At 23.7% G+C, this 24,950-nt stretch overlaps 5 protein-coding genes across 5 annotated transcripts; 3 read left to right on the forward strand and 2 right to left on the reverse strand.

Annotated features, from left to right (window-relative positions):
- LOC122848918 (G protein-coupled receptor kinase 1) lies at positions 1 to 9,231 on the forward strand. Its single transcript, XM_044147367.1, has 10 exons — positions 1 to 886; positions 5,006 to 5,156; positions 5,246 to 5,347; positions 5,444 to 5,518; positions 5,587 to 5,648; positions 5,963 to 6,014; positions 6,260 to 7,367; positions 7,435 to 7,583; positions 7,657 to 7,749; positions 7,821 to 9,231. Exons 1-10 carry the CDS (start codon positions 774 to 776, stop codon positions 7,977 to 7,979), a joined length of 2,064 nt encoding a protein of 687 aa, XP_044003302.1. The 5' UTR covers positions 1 to 773; the 3' UTR covers positions 7,980 to 9,231.
- Positions 9,232 to 10,017: 786 nt separating this feature from the next.
- On the reverse strand, positions 10,018 to 13,324 carry LOC122848920 (ribosomal protein S6 kinase beta-1). Its single transcript, XM_044147371.1, has 4 exons — positions 12,654 to 13,324; positions 11,183 to 12,088; positions 10,939 to 11,117; positions 10,018 to 10,858 (listed from the first exon to the last, which is right to left on the reverse strand). The coding sequence occupies exons 1-4, from the start codon at positions 12,909 to 12,911 to the stop codon at positions 10,789 to 10,791; spliced, it is 1,413 nt and encodes a 470-aa protein (XP_044003306.1). The 5' UTR covers positions 12,912 to 13,324; the 3' UTR covers positions 10,018 to 10,788.
- Positions 13,325 to 16,092: 2,768 nt separating this feature from the next.
- On the forward strand, positions 16,093 to 18,515 carry LOC122848919 (ATPase family AAA domain-containing protein 3A homolog). The gene is made up of 4 exons (XM_044147370.1): positions 16,093 to 16,246; positions 16,345 to 16,611; positions 16,797 to 18,295; positions 18,375 to 18,515. Exons 2-4 carry the CDS (start codon positions 16,422 to 16,424, stop codon positions 18,426 to 18,428), a joined length of 1,743 nt encoding a protein of 580 aa, XP_044003305.1. The 5' UTR covers positions 16,093 to 16,246; positions 16,345 to 16,421; the 3' UTR covers positions 18,429 to 18,515.
- Positions 18,516 to 18,852: 337 nt separating this feature from the next.
- Positions 18,853 to 20,754, forward strand: LOC122848921 (periodic tryptophan protein 1 homolog). Its single transcript, XM_044147372.1, has 5 exons — positions 18,853 to 19,029; positions 19,121 to 19,179; positions 19,245 to 19,417; positions 19,494 to 20,558; positions 20,638 to 20,754. The coding sequence occupies exons 1-5, from the start codon at positions 18,967 to 18,969 to the stop codon at positions 20,664 to 20,666; spliced, it is 1,389 nt and encodes a 462-aa protein (XP_044003307.1). The 5' UTR covers positions 18,853 to 18,966; the 3' UTR covers positions 20,667 to 20,754.
- A 610-nt stretch (positions 20,755 to 21,364) lies between these two features.
- Positions 21,365 to 22,992, reverse strand: LOC122848922 (YY1-associated factor 2). Its single transcript, XM_044147373.1, has 2 exons — positions 21,790 to 22,992; positions 21,365 to 21,725 (listed from the first exon to the last, which is right to left on the reverse strand). The coding sequence occupies exons 1-2, from the start codon at positions 21,964 to 21,966 to the stop codon at positions 21,372 to 21,374; spliced, it is 531 nt and encodes a 176-aa protein (XP_044003308.1). The 5' UTR covers positions 21,967 to 22,992; the 3' UTR covers positions 21,365 to 21,371.
- Between the last annotated feature and the right edge of the window lie 1,958 nt (positions 22,993 to 24,950).

Here is a 24,950-nt window from a genome sequence, read left to right on the forward strand (position 1 = left end):
CACAGTCTTTGGCCAATCAGCGAATCGAACACTTCGCAGTAGTTTCTAACTGCGAATACATAAACACTGATAAAAAAAAAAAATAATAATAATAAGAAATTAAAAAATAAAAAAAAATTTCACCCAAGGACTGTGCGAGGGGAGTCAAGCCATCGGTAGAGGCCAAGTACCATCACTTGTGCTCCAAATTATTAAAAAATAACAAAAAAATAAAATACATAATTTGTTCAACACACAATAACAAGTATATTTTTTTTTTTTATCAATAATTTGGCAAATTCAATAACTCAACAATATCCGACATTTTGTTTATCAAAAAAAAGAGCAAAAAAAAAAAAAAGGAAAAGTGTGTTTTTGTTGGTGAAAAAAGAAAAAAAATAATATATATATTTTTTGTTTAAGTGAAAATAAAAATGACAAGCAAACAAATAATTGTGTTGTGTGATAAATAACATGTCAATATTGATAATATTGATATAAAAAAAAAAAAATAGAGTAAAAAATGTTTAAAGTTTTGGGATGTCATTGGGATAAAAATAATATATGTCATAAAAATACATGAGGATATTTAATTGTTTATTATTATTTTATTATGTTATTAATATATAAATTTTTTTGAAGGATAATGTGTCATTGTTGATTTAGCAATTGTTGTTTATTTTTAATTAATTATAAATATATTTATTTAGTGTTGAAAGTGGGGATAGATTGAATTATAAATTAAATATATTATTTATTATTAAAAAAAAAATTTAAGATATTATTTTGCAAAAATGGCCGACCTCGAGGCTGTCCTCGCGGATGTTAGCTACCTCATGGCCATGGAAAAGAGCAAGTGCACACCTGCTGCACGAGCAAGTAAAAAAATTGTACTTCCAGATCCCAGGTAAACAACTATGTTAATTATAAAAATAAATTTTTTTTTTTAATTTATTTCTGGGTCAAACGAGATAAAAAGAATTATAAATAAATTTTTTTTTTTTTTTTTTTTAATCTAATTAATTTATTATAAACAAAATTGTTGTAATTAATTTTTTTTTATTCTTTGTTTATTAAACTATAATATTTTTTATAAATTTACAAAATTTTTTGTTTATTTTTTGTAGATCATTTCGAAAGAGAAATCGAAAATTTATTTTCGCTTTTTTTTTTTTGTGGTAATAATTCTTTTGAGTCATAAAATTATTAATTTACGAGTTGATTATTTTTCAATAAATTTATCTGATGAGTTGTATGATTTAAGGTGAAAAAAAAAAATTAAAAAATAATATTTATTTATTATATTTATTGACTGATTCATTGATAAGTTTATTCTTTTATTTTCGAATAATTTTTTGAATCACTTTTTGTCATTTACTATGACTCACATGAGTCATGTAATTTTTTCCATGATTTTTAGCGATTCACAAAGCTCATGTGAATCATGTTAAATAAATAATTAATTTTAATATCTCATTAATATATTAATAACTTAAAAAAATCGAAACAACAATTCATTTGAATTTTTTCGATTTTTTGGAGTAAAAATTTCTCATCTTTTAGTTGAATAATTTTTTTTCGAATATCAGCTTGTTTATAAAAATAAGATAAATTAATTAAATAAATTATTAATAAAAATATAAATACAAAGAAAATTAGTAATAATTATAAAAAAAAAAATATATATATTTACGTTTTGTTTACAAACAGAGGAATTGGGTTCATCGATCTTTTGACGCAAAGTCAAAGATTCAGTTACGATGACTTCCTCATAACAAAGACAGATAATATTGTTGTTATTTTTTTCATTAAAAAAAAAAAAAAGAGAAATAATTTTCTCACATAAATCATTTATTAATTCATGAATATATTAGATTTATATTCATCAAAGTCAACATTGAATTTATTGACTTATTTATTTTAAAATAAATTTATTCAAATATCACTTTTTTTTTACGATAAAAAATAGAACTTTTCTCGATTTTTTTTTTTTTTAAGAAAAGAGTAAATATTGTCTCAACGAGAGAGAAAGAAAAATTTGTTATCAATGACTAGGAGTTGTCCCACAGGACTATATTTATTACGCAAGCGCAAAAATTTCATTGCAGTTTTTTTATTTCGAAATTATTTCTATTATTTCGATTTCGATTGTTCAATAGATAATATAAAAAATCTATTAAATTTTTTTATCAAAATATATATTTTTTTAGCTCTTGTTATAACATCAATTATTATTATTTTTTTTTTTATTCGTCTTTTTCATTTTAAATTGAAAGGAAAAAAGAGATTATTTATTGCTCCATTTCAATTCTTCAATTTTTTATTTTTTTCAATCTCATCGCTTTAAAGCTGCATTTTAATGAGCCTCTTTCTATGCAAGTCGTCTTGGTTCTCTTTAAAACACTTTTTTAAATATTCAACTATCATTTATAAAAAAAAAAAAAAGCATATCTATAGAAAATAATTCGAAAAAAAAAAAAAAAGTTTAAAGGGCTCGAAATCCCTGGAGGATTTAAATAGTCTATTTTAAACTTGATGATGAAGAAATAATTTTAACTTTTAATCAATCTTTAAAGATTATTTTAAATAAAATATTCCTTATAAATTTTCTTTAATTAATTAATTTATATTGTTTTTTTTTTCTTGATATTTTGTGGATAAAATGAAGGAAGAAACAGTAAAATGGTTGAAAGATAAATCGATATTGTCGACGGGGTTATTGCCACTGTGGTTTATGTTCAACGATATTTTATAAAAACAAAATTTCTTTATTAAGAAAATACAATAAGTTTTTAATAAAAATAAGCATAAATTATATTAAATCCAACAAGCTTAAATCTTAAACAAGCAAATAAAATCATCAACGTTTTTTCTTCTCTACATATTGTAGAAATAAAAAATGATTTATATTTTTTTCTGGTAAATTTAATTATTATTTATATACAATTTATAATTCTGCTTGTGTATTATTATTACCTTTTTTTTACAGCAACTAGTTTTTGACTCTGTCATGTATGTTATTTCATTTCGAAAATAGATTTGACTCTTATTGCAATGCAACATAATTTTTCTGTCTGGATAACGTAAAAAATTTAAGCTCATTTTACTCAATTATTTATATAAAAAAAACGTCAAATATTTAATTAATTAATCAATAAATAATATTTAATTTTCATGCTCAAGATTTATTAACAATTTATTTATTTTTTCAATCATACTGGTTTTGACGTCATAATTTTATTTCTTTTTCATGATTTTTTTTTTTCGAATTTTTCAAAGAGAGATAGTTGTGTATATTGGCCTCGGCCTTGGCAATTGCGCAAAACCAAATTCAATGTATATATAATTATTTAAAAAACATCAGTTTTTTTAAAAAAAAAAAAATTTTAATTAACAAAAAAATAATATGACAACTTTTCCATCAAATTAACAGCGCAAAAAAAATCACAAGATAATAATAATTTACTTTTTCTTTATTATTTATAATAATTTCATCATTAATTTATAAATAATAATAAAATTAATAAATTACACTTGATTGCGCATTAAAGATTAAATATAAAAATGGTTTTACAATTTTAGTCTCGCTTGACTGCAATTCACAACTAAAATTCACAATGTACGTCATTAAAATACGACGCATTCGAAAAAATAAAAAAAAATACAAGTAAACAAATAAATAAATATTGCAATAACAAAAAAAAAAAAAATATAGTCAAAATAAAGCTAATATTTAATTATTATAAATTAATATTTAATTAACTATTTTACTAAAATTATTTAAACTAAATTAAGCTTTTAGCTAATATTTTTAAAAAAATTACTATTTATTTCATTAAAAGGCCACGTGTTATATTTAACAAAAAGAATAATATTATAACAAACTTGACCAGCAGTTTGTAGATAAAATATAAAATAGCTTGATCATTTGTGTCAGTATGTATATACATTACCTATTAATAGTCATAATAGTATACATAAATAAAATATGTGTGTGTGTTTAAAAGCATTCAAATGATGAGCTATTTTTTTTATTTTTTAAAATTTTATTATGCTATAATCCAACTATACTTTTATTGTCATTATTATTATATATTGTGATCGCATTATCATAAGTCTACCATGATGAAAGCTTATTATCAATGAGCGTGTGTTCAAAGTTAACTATATTTTTTTTTTTTTTTCTCTGCCTCAGTTTTTTTGTTGGATGACGTTTATCTAGGCCTTGTCCTTCAGGATTTTTAATTTGCTTCATTTATTATTTTAAATATATATTATAGTTTTTATATTAAACTAGTTTTATTTTTATTTAATCAATACATGCTAGAGAAATTTTTAACACCATGTTAATTGATTTTTTTTCTATATACTTTTTTATTTCGTTTGTGTTAAATTACCTGCTTGATGATTAGACACTCAATTAGACTGGGATAATTAATCAATTTTAAATTACATTTTAATTGATTAAATGACCTGAATAAAAATTTATATATTTATATAGAATAAAATTTAATTAATGGAAAATAAACTTCCTGAATTTTTATTTTTAAAATTAGATTTATGTTAATTTTGATTTTTCGTTTTTTGCTTTTTCGATAAATTCTTTTGAGCGTGTTTGTTGATAAAATAAGAAAAAAAAAAATTTATATATATGAGAGAGGAGAAATAACAATCTAGAGAAAAAAAAATAAATAAAAAATAAAATAAACAAAAGGGAAAAAAATTTGTTCAACAGAATATATCGAAAAAAAAAAAAAAAAAAGAAAAAATGGATAAAAGTGGGTAAAAGTTGGGTTGATGATAAAAAATAAAATGAAAAACTTTGATGTAATAATAAGTTCTTATCGAGTAAGTGATTTTCACCAACCGAGTATCAGATATATTTTTTTTTTTTACTTTTTTTTACACAAAAAAAGAGAGTAGATAAAAAAAAAGCTTTTAATTTTTTTTCTCAACTATTTTTTTCATTAAAATATCTATAAATTGATCGATAAATATTTATATAATTATTATTATTTTGTTACAGTGTTAGAAGTGTAATGCACAAATACTTGGAGAAAAAAAATGAAGTTAATTTCGATAAAATATTTCATCAAATGCTAGGCTACCTTTTATTCAAAGATTTTTGTGAGACTGTTGCAGAAGAGCCAATTCCTCAACTTCGATTTTACGAAGAGGTAAACATTTATTTAAAAAAAAAATTAAAAAAATATATTTATAATATTTTTATTTATGTTATATTTTAAATAAAACTTTTTTCTTTTAGGTAAAATCATACGAGAAACTTGAGTGCCCCGAGGAGAGACGAAAACTTGCTAGAGAAATTTACGACAACTTTATAATGAAAGAACTCTTGGCACATTCACATGTAATTATTTTTAATTTTTCTTCATATTTCTACATAAAATAAATAATATTTTACATAAAATTTTTAATTAAAAATAATTATTATTTTGTTTTTTAGGAATACTCAACAGATGCAGTCTCACATGTTCACAAATATCTCATGAAAAATGAAGTTCCAGTTAATCTATTTGAGGTAAAAATATATTATTTAAATTAAATAAATATTGGTTTATATATAACCTAGTTTATTTTTAATTACAGCCTTATATTGAAGAAATATTCAATCACTTGAGGGGTGAACCATTCAGAAAGTTTCTTGAGAGGTAACTATTTATTGTTTTAATATTTTCATAATACAATTTAAATATACATTCCTAAGAATTTATTTTCAAGTATAAATTAATATAATTATCTGACAATCATTGTTGAATATTTAAGCATTCAAATTTTTTAAATTCAATACTTAAATTATTATTAAAAAATAACAATGACATTTTTTCTCTGCTATAAAAGCCTTTTAAAATTGAAATCAATCAGTTTTTTTTTGTCTTTTTTTTTTTCTTTCTTCTACTCCAATCTATCGATTGAAACCCTAACAAATGTTTCATGGTTTATTTATTTATTTTTATTATTACAGTGAAAAGTATACACGTTTCTGTCAGTGGAAAAATCTCGAGCTGAACATTCAGGTAAATTTAAACAATACATCCAGTAAATTCAATGGAAAATGCTTTTTTTTCCTTTCTTTACAATCCTATATAATTCAAAAGAATCGAGTTTATTTTTTTAAATAAAATAATTGAATTTATAATACACAATGATATTTAATAAATCAATAATTTGATAAGCTTATTTATTATTGAATTTTAAAAATACATATTGCATAAGTAGATTAATTTATTAATTTAAAAAACTGTATTAATTTTTTTTTTAGTTGACAATGAATGACTTTAGTGTACATCGTATTATTGGAAGAGGTGGTTTTGGTGAAGTGTATGGTTGTCGTAAAGCAGATACTGGTAAAATGTATGCAATGAAATGTTTAGATAAAAAACGTATTAAAATGAAACAAGGTGAAACATTAGCACTAAATGAAAGAATAATGTTATCACTTGTTAGTACTGGTGTTGATTGTCCATTTATAGTTTGTATGACATATGCATTTCATACACCAGATAAATTATGTTTTATATTGGATTTAATGAATGGTGGTGATTTACATTATCATTTAAGTCAACATGGTGTATTTAATGAACCAGAAATGAAATTTTATGCTGCTGAAGTTATACTTGGATTAGAACATATGCATAGACGTTATATTGTTTATCGTGATTTAAAACCAGCAAATATATTATTAGATGAACATGGACATGTTAGAATATCTGATCTTGGTCTTGCTTGTGATTTTTCAAAAAAAAAACCACATGCAAGTGTTGGTACACATGGTTATATGGCACCAGAAGTATTAAGTAAAGGTACAGCATATGATTCAAGTGCTGATTGGTTTTCATTTGGTTGTATGTTATATAAATTATTAAAAGGACATAGTCCATTTAGACAACATAAAACAAAAGATAAACATGAAATTGATAGAATGACATTAACAATGAATGTTGAATTACCAGAATCATTTTCACGTGAATTACGTTTATTATTAGAAAATTTATTACAACGTGATATTAATAATAGACTTGGTTGTCGTGGTGGTGGTGCTGATGAACTTAAAGAACATCCATTTTTTAGTGGTATTGATTGGCAACAAGTTTATTTACAAAAATATACACCACCATTAATACCACCACGTGGTGAAGTTAATGCTGCTGATGCATTTGATATTGGTTCATTTGATGAAGAAGATACAAAGGGTATTAAATTAACTGATGCTGATCAGGATCTTTATAAAAATTTTCCATTAGTTATATCTGAAAGATGGCAAGGTGAAGTTGCTGAAACTGTATTTGAAACAATTAATAATGAAGCTGATAAAATGGAAAATAAAAAAAAAGCTAAACAAAAATCACGTTTTGATGCTGATGAAAAAGGTATTTTGTATTTTCTTTTTTTTTTTTATTAAGCATTATATTTATATAGCTTTATATTTTTTTTTAGGCTCTGATTGTATACTTCATGGTTATATTAAAAAACTTGGTGGTCCATTTGCAAGTGCATGGCAAACAAGATATGCTAAACTTTATCCAAATAGATTGGAACTTCATCCTGAATCAGCAACAAAAACTGAACTTGTTTTTCTTGATCAAGTAATTTTTTAAAAATTAATATACATATTATTTTCTAAAGATAATAATATTTAATTATTATTTTTTTCTAAAGGTTGAAGAAGTTGGAGCTGATTTACAACATGTTAAAGGAGAACAATGTATTGTTGTACGAACAAGAGATGCTAAAATTGTTTTAACAAATCCAGTAAGTTTACTAATAAACTTTTTAATTAAATACTTGTATTATATTATTTTTACTTGTTTTTTTTTTTAAAGGATGAAATAAGTTTAAAAGAATGGGCATTGTCATTGAGATCAGCACATAAAAATTCAACTGAAATGCTTGGTAATATGGCAATAAAAGCTGGTAAAATATATGGCACTGAACGTGAAGCTGTTATACCACCAATTCAACGATCAACAAATGGAAATTAGCCCACAAAATAATCAATTAATAAACAATAAAAAGATGAAGAAATAAATAGAGAAAGAATTGAAAAAAAAAAACAATATAAAACGAGTGAGAATAAATAATTAGAAAATGAAAATTAGAACAAAATTCAATATCCAAATGATGATGGAAATTAATAATTTTCGATAATTAATATAAATATTATATCGAAAAATGAATAATAATTTAAATATTAATATATATTAAAACAGATTCGTTATACTCCAGTCCCACTGCCCCGCAGCAGCGACAGCAGCAGCAAATTTTTTTATACCAACTTTGAAAATGAAGAAAAAAAAATAATAATAATAACGAAATATTGAAGAAAAATTAAATTATTTAGCAAAAAATATAATTTAAACATAAAAATATATAATTAGATAACAAAAAAAAAATATATATACACGTACTAAAAATAATTATGTGATTATAAATTTACACATGATGTCGAAAAATAATAATGGTAGTTTGATTTTTAATTTATATTTTTATTTTTATTATTATTTTTTGAGAGAGTAAAATTAATTTCATGTATATATATGTATTTTTTATTTATATTTAATATTAAAATAATTATTTTAGTATTTTTACATTTTATTTTTTAATAGGTAAAAATGATTATTTGGTTTTTTTTTGTTTTTTGTTTTTTCATTTATCAATTGCTCTCTTGAATTTTATTTTTTTTTTTTATTTCAATTATGACAATTATTGCTCAAGATATCAGAGATTAAAAAAATAATTGTATTTATTTTAATTTATTTATTTAATATTTTCAAAAATTTATTCAGGGAAATATTGAGTATTTTTATTTTATTTTTTTTTTGTTTTAAAATTATATATTAGGTAAATCTATAACGTTGGAAAATAAAAAAATTATATACACACGAGTAAATAATATTATTAAATGAAACAAAAATATTTAATAAATATTTATCCCATCACTTTGTAAGACGTTTAGCGTTGTGTTGTATAGAAATTAGAATTTTAGAATTTAATTTAAAATGCGTTGTCACAGAGTCTCGTCATTTAAATTAAATAAAAATAGACAAGTAAATTAAAAATAAATGAAACTTAAAAAAATAGAAAATACACGTTTAGCGTAATGTCGTTGATTATATATAGCTGTATGTGCAGTAAAGTGGTCTAGCAAATAGAAAAATTAATAAATAAAAAAAAGCCACAAAATATACACGGACTGAGACATTTAAAAAAAAATAAAAAAAATACATCAACAATTAAAAAAAAATGATAAATATTATATAATAAATAAAACAAATTAAAAAATATATATAATAAATAAATTAGTTAATAATAATATTGATGGAAAAAATTAAGAGAGAAGAAAATAAAAATTTAATCGCACAAAATGAAAATATGAAGAAAAAAAATAATAATAAAATACAAAACACACCGATAGTGTATTAATTATTTATCAAAGTAATGAATGAACAAGAAATACAATTTAAAATATATAATTATAAATAATATGATGAGTAATCTTCCTATAAATTCACAAGTGTGAATGATTTCGAAAAAAAAAAAAAACGAGAGAGAGAAAAAGAAAAATTAATAAAATCATAAAACTCATCATCAAAATGCATACAAAAAACAAAAAAATATAAATTTTTTGTTTACTTAATTTATATTTTAATGATAAATAATAATTTTTTAAAATATCCCATTGAAATTTAAAACATTTTTAAATTATTTATTCATTTTACAAATATATACTATAAAAGAAAAATATTAAAAACCCAAAATTATTTATTACAATGGTTAAATAAATTTGAAGATTAAAAAAAGCGTTTGTATATTGATTAAAAATAAATAAATAACTATTGTTATAATTGTGTAATAATTAGGTTTTATCAATGAAAAAAAAACCCGGAAATAAAAATGATAAATATATGAAAAAAAAAAAAAAAGAAAAAAGTGTGATAAACGTAAATGATGACGTAAATTTTTTTTTTTTTTTAATCAACCAGTTAAGCAATAATCGTGAAAAAAAAAAAAATAGTTAAATAAACTTGACATTTTTTATTTAATCGTGATATATATTTTAATTTTGTAAAATATTTCGATTTTATTTAAAATACATTTTTGTTTATTGATTTTTTTTTTTTTCGTTTTTTTATTATTAAAAATGTTTTGTTTCGTTAAAATTTCATTCTATTTACATTATTTATGAGCATATAATAATTATTAATTATTTTCACTGCAACAATTAAATTGGGCACAATTTATTATTATTATTTTAGCTAAAAATTTTCAATTCTTAATCTATCATAATTGCAAAACAGATATTATTTTTTTTCTAATATTAACTCGACTTATTTATTATTTTTTTTTTAGTTTATCTTTTCATTAAAAAAAGATACAATTTATTTATTTTTGTGATGAACACTGTGGGCAATTTGCACAAGTACTGTTTTAAAATAAAATCAAAGACTCAAAGAAAAAAAAAAAAATGAAAAACATTTTTTAAATATAAAAAAAAGTTAATATTAATTTGAGCCTTTTATTTTTCTTTACTATTTTTCTATTGTTTATCTATTAAACAAATTTAATTTTATAAAATAATTTCCCATTAAATGATTCTCACAAAAATAATAATGCATTCGAATAAACAACTTGACTATTTTTTATTCTGATGATTTTGTATTTGTTTGTTTATCAACTGCGTAAATTAAATTGAACTAAAAAAAAAAAGCTGATTATTATGATTTAAATAATAATATGTTAATAAATTTTCATTTGGCAAAATTATTATTAGCCATCGTCAGATGAATCTGGTTATTGTTGGTCAGATAAATTAACAACATCCATCATATTGTTGTGTTGGCTAGATTGATCAATTGGAGATCTTAAATAATAAATATTTATCACATGAAAATAATTAAAGTTAATTTATTATTAATAAATATTATTTATTAATTAAAATACCTAAGTTGTTGTTGTTGTTGTTGTTGAGGTTGTTGTTGAGTTTGTGGTACTCTTCTTGGTGAAAAACTTTTACGACTACGACTTGAGCCAGAATAATGACGTCTTGGTGAACGTGAATTACCAGCTTTTGATTGACTATATAATTCTTCTAATAAACTTGGTGCAACATAAGTAAATCCCTGTTGATAAAATTAATGAAAAATGTTGAAAATGATAGCTTGATAATATTTATATTTTAAATTACCTGAAAAATCATATTAGCTGATTCACTTAAATTACTTTCAACTGGTGAATCAACAGGTACTGTTCTTGTAAATTGTTCATCAAATTGTGATGTATCATCTGGACTTATTAATGATGGTTTAAATGGTGGTTCAAGTTTTTTAGATATAACATCTTGCCAATTAATATGTTTAAAAAATTTATGATTTATAATTTGTTCAGCATCATCAATACCAGAACCAAGTCTTTGTGCAACTTGTCTTTTTAATAATTTTCTAACAAGATCTCTAGCATCTGGTGATAAAAATTGTGGTAATGCTAATTTACCTTTTAATATTTTTTCAATTGTTTTTTTACGATCTTCAGCAGTAAATGGTGGTGTACCATTTAACATATCATAAAATAATGCACCAAGTGACCACCAATCAACAGCTTTACCATGTCCACTACGTGTTAATATTTCTGGTGCCATATATTCAATTGTACCACAAAATGTATGTGTTACTGTATCCTCATTAATATGTTCTTTACATAAACCAAAATCAGTTAATTTAACATGTCCTTCACGATCAAGTAATACATTTTCTGGTTTTAAATCACGATATATTATACCAAGTTTATGAAGATGTTGTAATGCAAGTATTATTTCAGATAAATAAAAACATGCTGTATCCTCAAGAAATATACCTTCACGATCAAGATATGTAAATAATTCACCACCACATAAATATTCCAATATTAAATATAATTTACCACCAGTTTGAAATGCATATATTAAATTAACAATAAATGGATGTTTAACTGCTTCCAATATATTACGTTCAGCTTTTGTATGTGCTGTGTCTTTTTGATTACGTATTATTGATGCTTTGCACAATACTTTCATAGCAAATATACTACCTTTATCACTTCCAGTAACTTTACGTACCTGTTTTTTTTTTTTTTTTTTTATTCAAATCAAAACAACAAAAAGAATACATAATTATTTCATTATTTCATTTAACAATAATTTTTTCATACATTTAATTAATAATCTAAAAGTTCAAATGTACAAATTTAAAATAGACGCGATAATATAAATGATTATAATTTTTTTCATTTTTTATACAACATATATAGTTTGAAAATTGTTAATTTTAATATTACCAATTTAAATTAATTCATGACTTGAAGAATTTGATTATTAATTTTGCAATATTCTACGTCTCATTAGCATTGAATAAAATATTATATTTTTAAATAGTTAAATAGAACATCATACGATGATTTCTACTTCACCAATCAACTCAAGATAACACAATTTTAATTCTATTTTTAATTATTATCATTAATGAGTGTCTGCACCATTTTATTTTTTGATCAATCATCAAAATCATGCTACGTAGTTGAATTAATTTTCAACAATGTTAAATAACCCCAATAAGTTAATAATAATCCTCAAAAAAATAAATAAATACAATTAGTTTATATTTTAATAAAAAAGGATAAATTACCTGAAATACTTTTCCATAACCACCTTCACCAAGAATTTTGCATAATTCAAAATCTTTTGGACCAACTTTTTCCTTGCCTGGATTAACATTTTGCTCACTTAATTGTACTTGTTCACAATCTTCAGTTACCAATACATCATTTACATTTGGTGATGTGTCATAATCAGCATTTGCAGTATCAATAACATCATCATCAGAATCATCATCCTGAACCGCGTTGTCACCATCATGCAATTCAATATCAAATATACCTGCCATTGTTTATTTTTTATTTTTTTGTATTATCACTTGATATATACAATTAATTTATAACAATATTATTATTTATGCTGAATGACACAATTTATATATTGCAAATTTATATTTTTATTAATTAAAAATAATATTAATTTGCTCACTTTAATAAAAAATAGTATCAGACGAGAGATAAATATATTAAAAAATATTGTTATTCTTTTTCCAATGTTGGATTTTTTTTTTTGCACGTGTGTGTGTGTGTGTCTGTGTTTTTATAATAAAAAAAATTTTTCAGTTGGTAAAAAAGATTTGTAATTTTACAGTGGACATTGCCCTTGAGTGTGTGTGTGTGTGTGTGTGTGTGGTGTAAAAAAAACTTTAAGTTACATCATGGTAGAAATATATGTACAAATGTACTAGAAATATATTTCTACCATGGAGTTTCACAAGGAGGGTAATCTGTGACGTCACACTGTGTATTGGCATAGGGAGCTGTTGAAGCTCACGGAATGGGCAAGCAATCATTACATTTTTCTGCTTGGTGATGATTTTAGTGGACGAGTGTTTAAAGTACATGTTGTTTCTGTTTATATTTTTTAGTTTATTGCTAAAAGTATTCCCTTCATTATGTAAAAATAATACAACTACATAATACATTTATTTAACAAGTAAAATTAAAAGCAATTTATTTTAATTTCATAAGTGTCTAAGAAAAAAGATAAAGCTTATGAATTAATGTTGCTTACCATATAATTTTTTTTATAATCACATCAATTTTTAGATTCATATTTTTTTTTAGCTACTGTTTTCAATTTGGTATTTTTTAAATATAATGAATTACTTTAATGTTAAATAAATAATTTTTTATTAAAAAAGATCATTTAAATAAATTTTATTTCAATTAGGTACTATATGTGATGCAAATGTTGACATAAAAAATAATAATATAGTCCAATTGAAGTATTGAAAAAAAAAAAAAACAAAAATGTTCATGATGACATTAATGGATATGAACCAGGAAAACCAAGTTTTTTAGAGGAATTATTTGGTAAAGAAAAAAGACAAAAAAATGCAAAGGGTTAATATTTGTATGGTGCTGTTGGTGATGGAAAATCATGTTGATGGATCTCTTTTAGGATTGTTGTAACATAATTTATATCACAATTATTTTAATAATAATATAAATAAATAATTAATAAATATCATTGTTTACAGATTGAAAAAAGAGAACGTGTACATTTTTATTTATTTATGCTAGATGTACATAGTAAAATTCATTGTTGAAAAACAATAAAACGTGTTTATAGTAGTACAAAAACTTTAACCATTTGATCCAATAATTACCAGTTGCTGATATGATTATTAAAAATAATGGCTTTTATGTTTTGATAAATTTGCAGACAAGACAAAATTAAGTTATAAAATCATGATGAATTAAAAATATTAAATTTAATATTTTGATAATCATAGGTAAATGATATTGCTGGTATTTTAATAAAAAAATACCAAGCACAAGCAGGAGGCTAAAGAAAAGACAAGCTAAGAAATATGCAGCAAAAGGAATTATGTGGTGGCTTCATCAATTCCTTATAGTTAGTTATTTTTTGGCCACTGCTTTCAATTGGTATTTTAATTATATTATAATGTATTAATTCAATTTCATTTGTTAAATAAATGAGAAAAATTCCAATTGACAAACAGTGGCCAAAGAAAGTATCGAGCAAAGGAATTAATGTAGCCATGCTAATTGATACAGCATTAATATTTCCTTATTTTTTCCTTGGCCACTGCTTGTCTTTGGGTATTTATTATTTAGTAAAACAACAAAATTATAGCAATATATCTTAATAAAAAATACCAAGGGCAAGCAGTGTACAAGTAAAATGGCTAAGAAAATTAATGCTGCTTACCAAATAATTTCTTTGGTCACATCAATTCCTTAACTTTTGGTCTAATAGTACATTTTCCATTTTCCAACTGAATCATCTGGGTCTTGTATTTTGATAAAATAACATGCAATTTACCTTGTCCAATTTTAATCTTTAAATAATTCCTGAATCAAGTGATACAATTAAACAATAATTTTTAACACTTGTATAAAATGGAATAAAAATTTCCTCTTTGTAATCCACTTTCGTATAAATCATCAGGAGCTGTATTAATTTGTTGTAACAACATGCGCCAATAATTGCACATTACACTATCAAATAATTCAGTAAATAATGGTTTCAATATCGTTTTATCAGCAACAACATCAAAACATATAATATTGCCATTATTTTTCAATAATAATATAGAACTGGTATTGGATCAAATGGTTGAAGTTTTGTACTACTATAAACACGTTTTATTGTTTTTTTAACTTGATGAATTTTACTATGTACATCTAGCATAAATAAATAAAAATGTACACGTTCTCTTTTTTCAATCTGTAAACAATGATATTTATTAATTATTTATTTATATATTATTAAAAATAATTGTGATATAAATTATTTTTTAAATAATCCTAAAGAGATCCATCAACATGATTTTTCCATCACCAATCAGCACCATACAAAATTTCAACCTTTTGGTGTTTTTTGTCTTTTTTCTTACCTCAAATAATTCTTAAAAAACTTGGTTTTCCTGGTTCATATCCATTAATGTCATCATAAAACATTTTTTTTTTTTCAATACTTACCACTATATTATTATTTTATGTCAACATTTGCATCACATGTACCTAATTGAAATAAAATTTATTTGAATGATCTTTTTAATAAAAATTATTTATTTAACATTAAAGTAATTCATTATCATAAAAAAATACCAAAATGAAAACAGTATCAAAAAAAAAAGATGAAGCCAAAGAATAGTTGTCACTATCATGAAATATATCAAATATACATAATTATTTTTTTAGTGTCTTTTTCTTAGACACTGCTTGTCCTTTTGGTGTTATGGTTTATTAAAAATAAATTGTTTTTTAATTTTATTTGTTAAATAAATAATGTATATTGAGTTGAATTATTTTTTACAGAAAAGAATAGTATCAACTGAGATAAATAAAAAAAAAATATTAAACAAAACAACATGTGACTTGTGGACACTCGTTATAATAAATTTTTCAGTTGGCAGAAAACGTACTGACTTGCTCCATTCTGTGAGCTTCAGTGAAATTCGAGAGATTACCCTCCTTATACACCTCCATGATTTCTACCATTTCTGATTTCTACCATGCTAACATGGACTGCATGAGAAAATTGCCGGCTTGGTTAGATACTTAGAAGTTAGATGTAAATGTGGAGTAATTAATAAGAATTAATTAATAATTAAAGACAATATATTTGCACAAAAAAAAAAAAGGCACACACGTAAGTATTTCGATACTCTAATAATTAGAATTTTTTAAAAGTATAAATTCTGTTGTAATTGATTGCCAATTAATTGAATAAATTTTTGATTTTTTTAGCTTGCAAATATTGATTAGATTAAAAAACTTTGACTTGATTTAAATTGATATTGTTGATAGACAATTGTTGAGTAAAAATGTCGTGGTTTTTGGGTTCACGTTATAAACCACAAACTCCTGAGGATTTTTCATCAATTTTAAATGAATCAATGAATCAAAATGACACCAAAGATTCTGATTCTGCTAAAAATGTCAATGCAACTGTTGGATTTAATGCAGAAGCATTTATACGTGCAGCAGAAGCTGTTAAAAAAATTGAACAATCACGTAAGAATTAATGATAATTTTTTTATATAAATTTATTAAATTTTTTAATAGTTATTATATAGTATTACATAATACATGTAATAAATTTGAGGTTAGAATCAGATGATAAGGAGCATGTGATTGTATGATAAAAATGATGTAACAATGATGATTAATTAATTGATTTTTGTTTGATGAATTTATAGCTCATGCAAAGGAACTTTTGGAAATAACAAAATTACAAGAAATAACAAAACAACATGAAGCAGCAAATCTTGTTAAAGATATGGAAGTACGAATTGAACAAGCTAAAGCAGAAGGTAAAAGAATTGAAGGTGAAGAAAGAAGAAAAATACTTGCAGAAGAAGCTAGAATTAAAAAAGATAATTCACAATATCAAGATCAATTAACAAGAAAACGTTATCAAGATCAATTAGCTGCACAACAAAAATCAAATGAAGAAATAATGAAACAACAAGAAGCATCTATTGCTAAACAAGAAGCATTAAGAAAATCAACAATGGAATATCAAGCTGAATTACAACGTAAAAATGATGAACAAAAAATGCAAGCAAAATATATAGCTAAAGCTAAAGTTGAAAGAGAAAATAAAGATTTAATGTTAGAAAAAATAAGTTTAAAAGCTGCTGAACATAGAACAACAGTTATGGAATCAATAAAAACAACTGGTGCTATTATTGGTACTGGTATGACATCATTATTACAAGATTGGGATAAAATATTAGCTGCTGCTGGTGGTTTATCATTAGTTGCACTTGGTGTATATGCTGCAAAAGGTTCAACAGGTATTACAGCAAGATATATTGAAGCAAGATTAGGTAAACCATCATTGGTACGTGAAACATCACGTTTTTCAGCTCTTGATATAATTCGTAATCCAATAAAAACAGTTAAAAAATTACGTGAAAAATCAGGTGATGCATTAAGTGGTGTTGTATTATCACCAAAACTTGAAGAAAAACTTCGTGATATTGCAATTGCAACTAAAAATACAAAACATAATTATGGAATGTTTAGAAATATATTAATGTATGGTCCACCAGGTACTGGTAAAACAATGTTTGCTAAAAAACTTGCTCAACATTCTGGTATGGATTATGCAATATTAACTGGTGGTGATTTAACACCATTAGGACGTGATGGTGTTACAGCAATACATAAAGTATTTGATTGGTCATCAACATCAAGAAAAGGTTTATTATTATTTATTGATGAAGCTGATGCATTTTTAAGAAAACGTTCTAGTGAACATATATCAGAAGATCTTAGAGCAATGCTTAATGCATTTTTATATAGAACTGGTGAACAAAGTAATAAATTTATGCTTGTACTTGCATCAAATACACCAGAACAATTTGATTGGGCTGTTAATGATCGTCTTGATGAAATGGTACAATTTGAATTACCTGGTCTTCAAGAAAGAGAACGTCTTATTAGATTATATTTTGAGAAATTTGTTCTTAAACCAGCAACTGAAGGACATAAAAGGCTTAAAGTTGATCAATTTGATTATAGTGCTCTTTGTAGTAAAATGGCATCAATGACTGAAGGTATGTCTGGAAGAGAATTATCAAAACTTGGTGTTGCTTGGCAAGCAGCTGCATATGCTTCAGCAGATGGTGTTCTTACTGAACAAATGGTTATGGAAAAATGTAACGATGCTGTTAAACAACACAAACAAAAGGTATATATTCATTTTCATTTATTTTTTATTTTTATTTATATAATATTAATATTAATTAATTATTTTTTTATTTCTACAGGTTCAATGGCAAAGTGAACAAGAAAGACAAGAATCGAAATCAATGGAAGTCTAAAGTTCAAGCTGAATTAATTATTAATTTTAACTATGTAACATATGGAATAATAAAAAATTAAGATTTTAAAAATAATATAATACAAAATTGTTTAAAATTTATTTGCATACATAATAATTTTAATGGAGATCATGGTGATAGATCCAAGAAGACTAGAGATTAAGCCAAAAAGATTGAGACAGTTTGTCTAGACTCTAGTCTTCATGGATCATCTTGTTGTCTGTTGATATCTCTGAAATTCTTAGCTTTAAATTTTTTTACTTCTTCAATTGTATTTAATTTTGGTCTTTTTGTTTGAAAATATTTTAAATTGTTTCGAATATCATTTGGTTTTTTTATAGGGACTTTTCGTTGTATCAAATTTTTAACTCCCATTCTTCTCCCAGCTCATAAATTTTTTACCACCCCCTTTGATGACATTTGCACGGTTTGCACGTGTTCAATAAAACATAACCTGTTCATAATAATTAAAATTAAACTTGAGCAATTGTTATCATAAATTTTGATCTTAAATAAATTATAAATAAAAGAGTTAAAAATGAATGTTATACCCTGTATGACATGGGTCAAAAAAGGAGTTGCAGCAGCAGTTCCTGAGAAGGTAATTAAATTAAAAATATTATTTAATTACATCTGGTTTATTCATGCAAATTATACAGGTTATAATAATAAATTTATTAATTTTTATTTAGGTCCAATTGACTCCTGAAGAATTGGAGGGAATTATTAAACAAACACAGTCAGATTTACAGTAAGTTGTACTTGTTTATTAAATAAATAAAATGGTTTATATACATATTCTTTTTTCATTTATAGAATCCTTGAAAATGATGAAGGTGAAGGTGATGATGATAATGATAATGATGATGATAAAATTGATGATAATGAACCATCAGCATCAGCAAGTTCTAACAATAATCAAAATCAATCTTCATCATCAACAAAAATGGATACAGATGAGTATGATTTCGACAACTACGACAATGAAGGTATAAAAAATTTAATAAACTATATTTATAAATAAAAAATATGATAATAAATATTAATTTAATAATTTTTTTAAAGCTGGAGACATTCATTGTAGTGTAAGTGGTCTTGCAATAATAAATTCAGATGGTAAAGATCCATTTGTAACAGTTGGTGATGATGAAGATGAAGATTCTGAAAAAGATGATGATATTATAAAACCAGATGATAATCTTGTTGTTGTTGGACATGTTGATGGTGATGCAAGTATATTAGAAGTATTTGTATACAATGAAAAAGAAGGATCATTTTATTGTCATCATGATTTTTTTTTACCATCATTTCCATTGTGTATTGAGTGGTTATCATATGATCAATCACAAGAAAAACCAGCTAATTTTTGTGCAATTGGTGATATGACACCAATAATACAAGTATGGGATTTAGATTTAATTGATTGTTTTGAGCCTGTATTTAAACTTGGTTCAAAAGCTAAAAAAAAGAAAAATATTAAACAAATTGGACATAAAGATGCTGTATTAGATATTGCATGGAATAAAAATTATTGTCATGTATTAGCAAGTGGTTCTGTTGATAATACAGTATTATTATGGGATTTAGATACATGTTTACCAAGTACAAAACTTGATCAATTTACTGATAAAGTACAATCAATAAAATGGCATCCAAATGAAACTCATCAATTATTAACTGGTTCAGCAGATAAAATAACAAGATTATATGATTGTCGTGTTGATGATACATTTAAATCATGGGAAACAAGTGGTGAAGTTGAACGTGTATTATGGAATCATTTTGATCCAAATTATTTTTTTATTAGTACTAGTAATGGTATACTTGAGTGTATTGATTCACGTCAAGGTAAACATGTATGGCAAATATCAGCACATGAAAAAGAAATAACTGGTTTATCATTGAGTTCAACTTGTACTGGTTTTCTTGTAACATGTTCTGATGATGGTGTTGTTAAAGTTTGGGATGCAATACAACCAGATAATCTACAACTTGTTTGGGAAAATCAAACAAATTTGGGTAAACTTCAGTGTTTATCATCATCACCAGATAGTCCATTTATCATTGCTGCTGGTGGTGATAATAAATCACATAATTTTAAAGTTTGGAATTTATTTGAAACTGAAATTAGTAAGTTTTTATTTATTTACTTATTTTTATACATTTTATTTATCAATTATTTATGTTTTTCATTTTTTTTTTTTTACAGTTGCTGAAAGATTCAAGGATCGATGTTAATCATTAAGTTCTTTTAAATAAAAATAAATAAAAGTAATATCAATAAAACATTATTTTTATGTTTTTTTTTATTTATTTAAAAACCCATTTATTTGTTATAATTATTCATGGAAAAAATATGTTATTATTTAATTGATAAAAAATAAACAAAAAAGAAAAAAAAAAAAGTCGTCATTTACTTTTTTAATTATCAATGAAATAATTAAATCTTAAATTGACAAGTAATATTATTTACAAAATTACGATATTCATTATTAATTTTTATCACTCACGATAATAATTTACAGATAATTCAAACATTATATAAATTACAAATACGCATTGACAATAATTATTAGTATACAAAAAAAATAAAAATAAAAAAAATTAACTAATCTAGTTGGAATTTTAATTTGTATATATATTAATTAAAATTAATTTTTCACCGGTGTGCGCATTCAATCAACATTGTTCAAAAAAAAAATCATCAAAAACCCATTATAAAAATTCCAAAATAATGTCTAAACAAACGAATTAAAAAACTGCATGATTGACAATTAAATAAAATCTAAATTTCTAAAAAACATTCATACAAATATTGACTTAAATTATTAATAATAATTATGACATTATAATATATATTTAAGTCATATTCAGTCATGATTAAATTAAATAATAAATTGATTAAAATTATAATTAAAAAAAGGAAAAATGTATAAGATTAATTCAAACATCAGCACTTAAATCAAGACTACGAGAATCTTGATTTGAATCATGTTGACTGCCATTTTCTGATGATGCACTACTTGATAAACCAGATTGATCAGAATTCTTTTTAATTTTAGGTTTATATTCAGTAATGATAACAGTGACATTATTGACAGTAACTTCATTTGTTTCAGCAGTACTACGATCAATATTTTTAAGTCTTGGTGGATGACGATTTTTACGTCTTGGTTTATCCACTTTTCTTTCTTTATCACGTCCAATATTATTATTTCCAGAGCTTGTTGTACTGCTACCACTACCAGTTTCTTTTTTACCTGGTTTTAAATGTGGTACATATTGCTGTTGAGCAGCCTGTAATAAATAATTAATTTACATTAATAATTAAATCATTAAATTTGGCATTTGATTTTTTTACCTGTTGTGCTACTAGCTGCGGATTCATGCGGGGTTTCCGCGTTGAGGTACCTTTGCGGACGTCACACATTAGACACTTGAATGCTTCTGCTGTATTTCTATACGTGCAGACACTGCAATCCCAATAATTATCTTCCAAAACCTTCGCCTGACGTTTACCGCTACCCGAATGGTTCATTGTTCATTAAAATCCGTAATGACATTAATGAAACTTCTCATATGAGAGGTTGCCTCCTTTTGCGGACTTTCAGTATCATCAACAATATATTTTTTATTCATTAATATAATTTATTTTTATCATTCAATTATTTAATTTTTTTTTTTTACTATCAAATTAACAAATTATCCTCTATTTTTCTCTTGTATTATTTATCCATCAACATTTTTTTTCAATCAATTTTGTTTTTTTCCAATAAAATAAATCATTATAATGATTTTCTATATTTTTATTTGACTTTAACGTCATAATTAATAATTTTAACATCATTATTAATTTAGAAAATATATTTATTTATAATTTAAAAGAAAAAAAATAAAAAGTTTGTAAATTAAAAACAGTAATGTATTTTATTTACTTTTTTTTCTTTTCGTCATTATTTCAATATATTTTTGTCATAATTAATTACTCAAAATGGTAATGTAATTTTTGTTATATTTTTTTGCAAACATATTTGTATGTAGCATTATAATAATGATTATATTTTCATGATTTTTAATTATTTCAAACTTTTAAAATATTAAATTTTGATGACATTTTTTAGGCGTACATATTGTTTGCACAGAAAACAGATAAATGAGTAAACAAAAACATCACTAAATTATGTTATTTTGGTGAATCGGTTTACTTGGTATAAACAATGGTTATTGTTGTTATTTATTGTTCTAATAATTTATGTGTTTTTGTCAATGTGTAAATAGGATATATGCACACATATGTTGGAGATGACACGTATACTCTTAAAATGCAATTGTATTGTTGCCAAGTTATCGTAGATATTCGTAAACATACACAATAATTAATTGTTTATAATTGTAATTGATTTAATGTGTAAAATAAATGTTGCACTTTGGATAATTAACACTCTGCACAAAAAACAATTTAACAATGGAAAAAAAGAAACAAATAATGTGTTTTGTAAACTCTTTTTTTTAAGAGAGACGAGAGAGAATATAAATATTTTTTTTTTATTGACATGAAGAGAGAGGAGAATCAACTTAAGATGGCGGAAATAAATTTTTGTATGCTGTCGTTAGATGACGCTGTTTTTCTAGGGAAAAAATGGCGTAACTTATTTAGTAATAATTATTTGAATTTGAATTACATAAATAATGTAAATAATGCCTTTTGTAATTTATATAAACAAATTGGTAATTAGAAAAAAGTATCTATTTTTTTATTTTTTATCAATTTAGTTTTTATTTTTATTTTTTATATTTAAATTACAAATTTAGTTATGTTAAATGGTTATATATGATTAAATTCGAACTGATAACTCTTTCGATTTTCTATTTGCATACATAGTAATTTTTCAAAATTAAAGTCGATATATAAAATAAATTGTTTAAAATGATTGATTTTTTCATTCGTAAATTTTTATGACAAATATTTTTAATAGTAAACTTAAAATAGCAATATAAAAATAAGAATATAAAATGTAAATAAGAGCAAGTATTGATTATAAGATTATTTGAATTTAAATATTTAATCCAATGACGTTTCGTTTCATGACGATGAATCAATTACTTAGCAACTGATTAATTAATTTAGCAGATATTAATCACTGATTAATAATCAGCAATTTTCGAGAATTAATTTTAATCTCAAGAGATTTAAAAATCTGTTGCGGAATCCGGATATACAATTTGAAAATAGTAGAATTTGAACGATTTTTAATTGCTGAATCAGCATCAGTAATAATCTTCTTAAGTGCTTCATTATTATCAATGGAACCAAGAACAAGTTGCTCCAGATATGGACAATTTTTTATCAATTGAATGATACCATAGTATGGTGGTGCATATTCTGAAGCTTCAGCGAGTTTCGAGCAACCCACACAACTAAAAAATTTTAATCCTTTTAATTTTCCAATGAAATTGTTTGTAACAGCAGTATTGTGGTCTACCGTTAATTCTTTTAAATTTTTTAATTTTGTTAAAGCATTAAAAGCATCTTCAGTAAGACTTATGCATCCTCCGATATTTAAATATTTCAGATTTTTACAATTATCAGCAATACGAATAATAGTAACATCTTGAAGTTGTATACTATTTATAGAAGGATCAATTTCCAATCTTGACAAATCTAAATATTCAAGATATTGCAATTTTGATAATTCATTAAAAACATGCGCATCTGCAACACCATTTACATAATTTATGCCACTACAAACTATTTCTAACCGTTTGAGTTTTTTACAATTGGTTGAAATTGCAGTTATTGTTTCTGCCGAATAAAAAATCCAATCATGCAATTTTAAACATTCGAGATTTTGTAATTTTGTCAGTTTTTTTATAATAGTGTGATTATTAATATTTTTGCAATCTAAATATTTTAATTTCTTGCAATAATCTACCATCTTGGTTGCAAAGGCATCAGAAATTTCCCAACCAATACCGAAAAGAACTAAATTTCCAAGGTTTACCCAGTTTTCAGGTGAAATATTATAGGCTCTGATCGATCCAATTTGCAAAATGCCCCATCTCCGAGTATGTCAGAATTATAAGCTATATAGCTGGTAAGTCTATATGTTTCAAATTTACGAGTCGATTAAACACTGGCCACGGTTTATTCTCCACCCAAGAGCCTCTAATATCGAGATGATCAAGTGTTGATTTTTTTGATATGTACATGTCTTCAATCATATTGTCGAGATTGCAGTAACGCATTGTCAATCTGTAAAGATCTGGGAATTTTTCTAAACTCTGAAAAATAAAAAAAATTAATTTAAATAATTTTGTAGTTTATTCAAGGTATTCATTTTTTCTATAGTGAGAAAAAATTGCGTTACTTACGAAAAATAAAGGTTGTGTTTGCTGCCACGTACAAAAAAATCCTATAAGTCACACTTATATATTTGTCACCTTGTTGTTAACATCCTATAAAAATTTTCATCATAATACACGGAAAAAAATTTATAGTCTTTATTACTATGCTTTATGATT

Source organism: Aphidius gifuensis, linkage group LG2 (genome assembly GCF_014905175.1).
Source record: "Aphidius gifuensis isolate YNYX2018 linkage group LG2, ASM1490517v1, whole genome shotgun sequence".
In the NCBI taxonomy this organism is placed as follows: domain Eukaryota; kingdom Metazoa; phylum Arthropoda; class Insecta; order Hymenoptera; family Braconidae; genus Aphidius; species Aphidius gifuensis.

What these genes read in the sequence shown, in the direction of transcription:
- LOC122848922 (XM_044147373.1), bottom strand. Translation starts at nt 21,966, where the DNA reads ATGAACCATTCGGGTAGCGGTAAACGTCAGGCGAAGGTTTTGGAAGAT. An exon ending in CGCAGCTAGTAGCACAACAG is followed by an intron (nt 21,726 to 21,789) that starts GTAAAAAAATCA and finishes TATTTATTACAG; the next exon opens with GCTGCTCAACAGCAATATGT.
- LOC122848921 (XM_044147372.1), top strand. Translation starts at nt 18,967, where the DNA reads ATGAATGTTATACCCTGTATGACATGGGTCAAAAAAGGAGTTGCAGCA. An exon ending in CAGCAGCAGTTCCTGAGAAG is followed by an intron (nt 19,030 to 19,120) that starts GTAATTAAATTA and finishes ATTTTTATTTAG; the next exon opens with GTCCAATTGACTCCTGAAGA. An exon ending in CGACAACTACGACAATGAAG is followed by an intron (nt 19,418 to 19,493) that starts GTATAAAAAATT and finishes ATTTTTTTAAAG; the next exon opens with CTGGAGACATTCATTGTAGT.
- LOC122848918 (XM_044147367.1), top strand. Translation starts at nt 774, where the DNA reads ATGGCCGACCTCGAGGCTGTCCTCGCGGATGTTAGCTACCTCATGGCC. An exon ending in AACTCTTGGCACATTCACAT is followed by an intron (nt 5,348 to 5,443) that starts GTAATTATTTTT and finishes TTTGTTTTTTAG; the next exon opens with GAATACTCAACAGATGCAGT. An exon ending in TTCCAGTTAATCTATTTGAG is followed by an intron (nt 5,519 to 5,586) that starts GTAAAAATATAT and finishes TTTTAATTACAG; the next exon opens with CCTTATATTGAAGAAATATT.
- LOC122848920 (XM_044147371.1), bottom strand. Translation starts at nt 12,911, where the DNA reads ATGGCAGGTATATTTGATATTGAATTGCATGATGGTGACAACGCGGTT. An exon ending in CAGCTAATATGATTTTTCAG is followed by an intron (nt 11,118 to 11,182) that starts GTAATTTAAAAT and finishes TTTTATCAACAG; the next exon opens with GGATTTACTTATGTTGCACC. An exon ending in CAACAACAACAACAACTTAG is followed by an intron (nt 10,859 to 10,938) that starts GTATTTTAATTA and finishes TTATTATTTAAG; the next exon opens with ATCTCCAATTGATCAATCTA.
- LOC122848919 (XM_044147370.1), top strand. Translation starts at nt 16,422, where the DNA reads ATGTCGTGGTTTTTGGGTTCACGTTATAAACCACAAACTCCTGAGGAT. An exon ending in TAAAAAAATTGAACAATCAC is followed by an intron (nt 16,612 to 16,796) that starts GTAAGAATTAAT and finishes ATGAATTTATAG; the next exon opens with CTCATGCAAAGGAACTTTTG. An exon ending in TTAAACAACACAAACAAAAG is followed by an intron (nt 18,296 to 18,374) that starts GTATATATTCAT and finishes TTATTTCTACAG; the next exon opens with GTTCAATGGCAAAGTGAACA.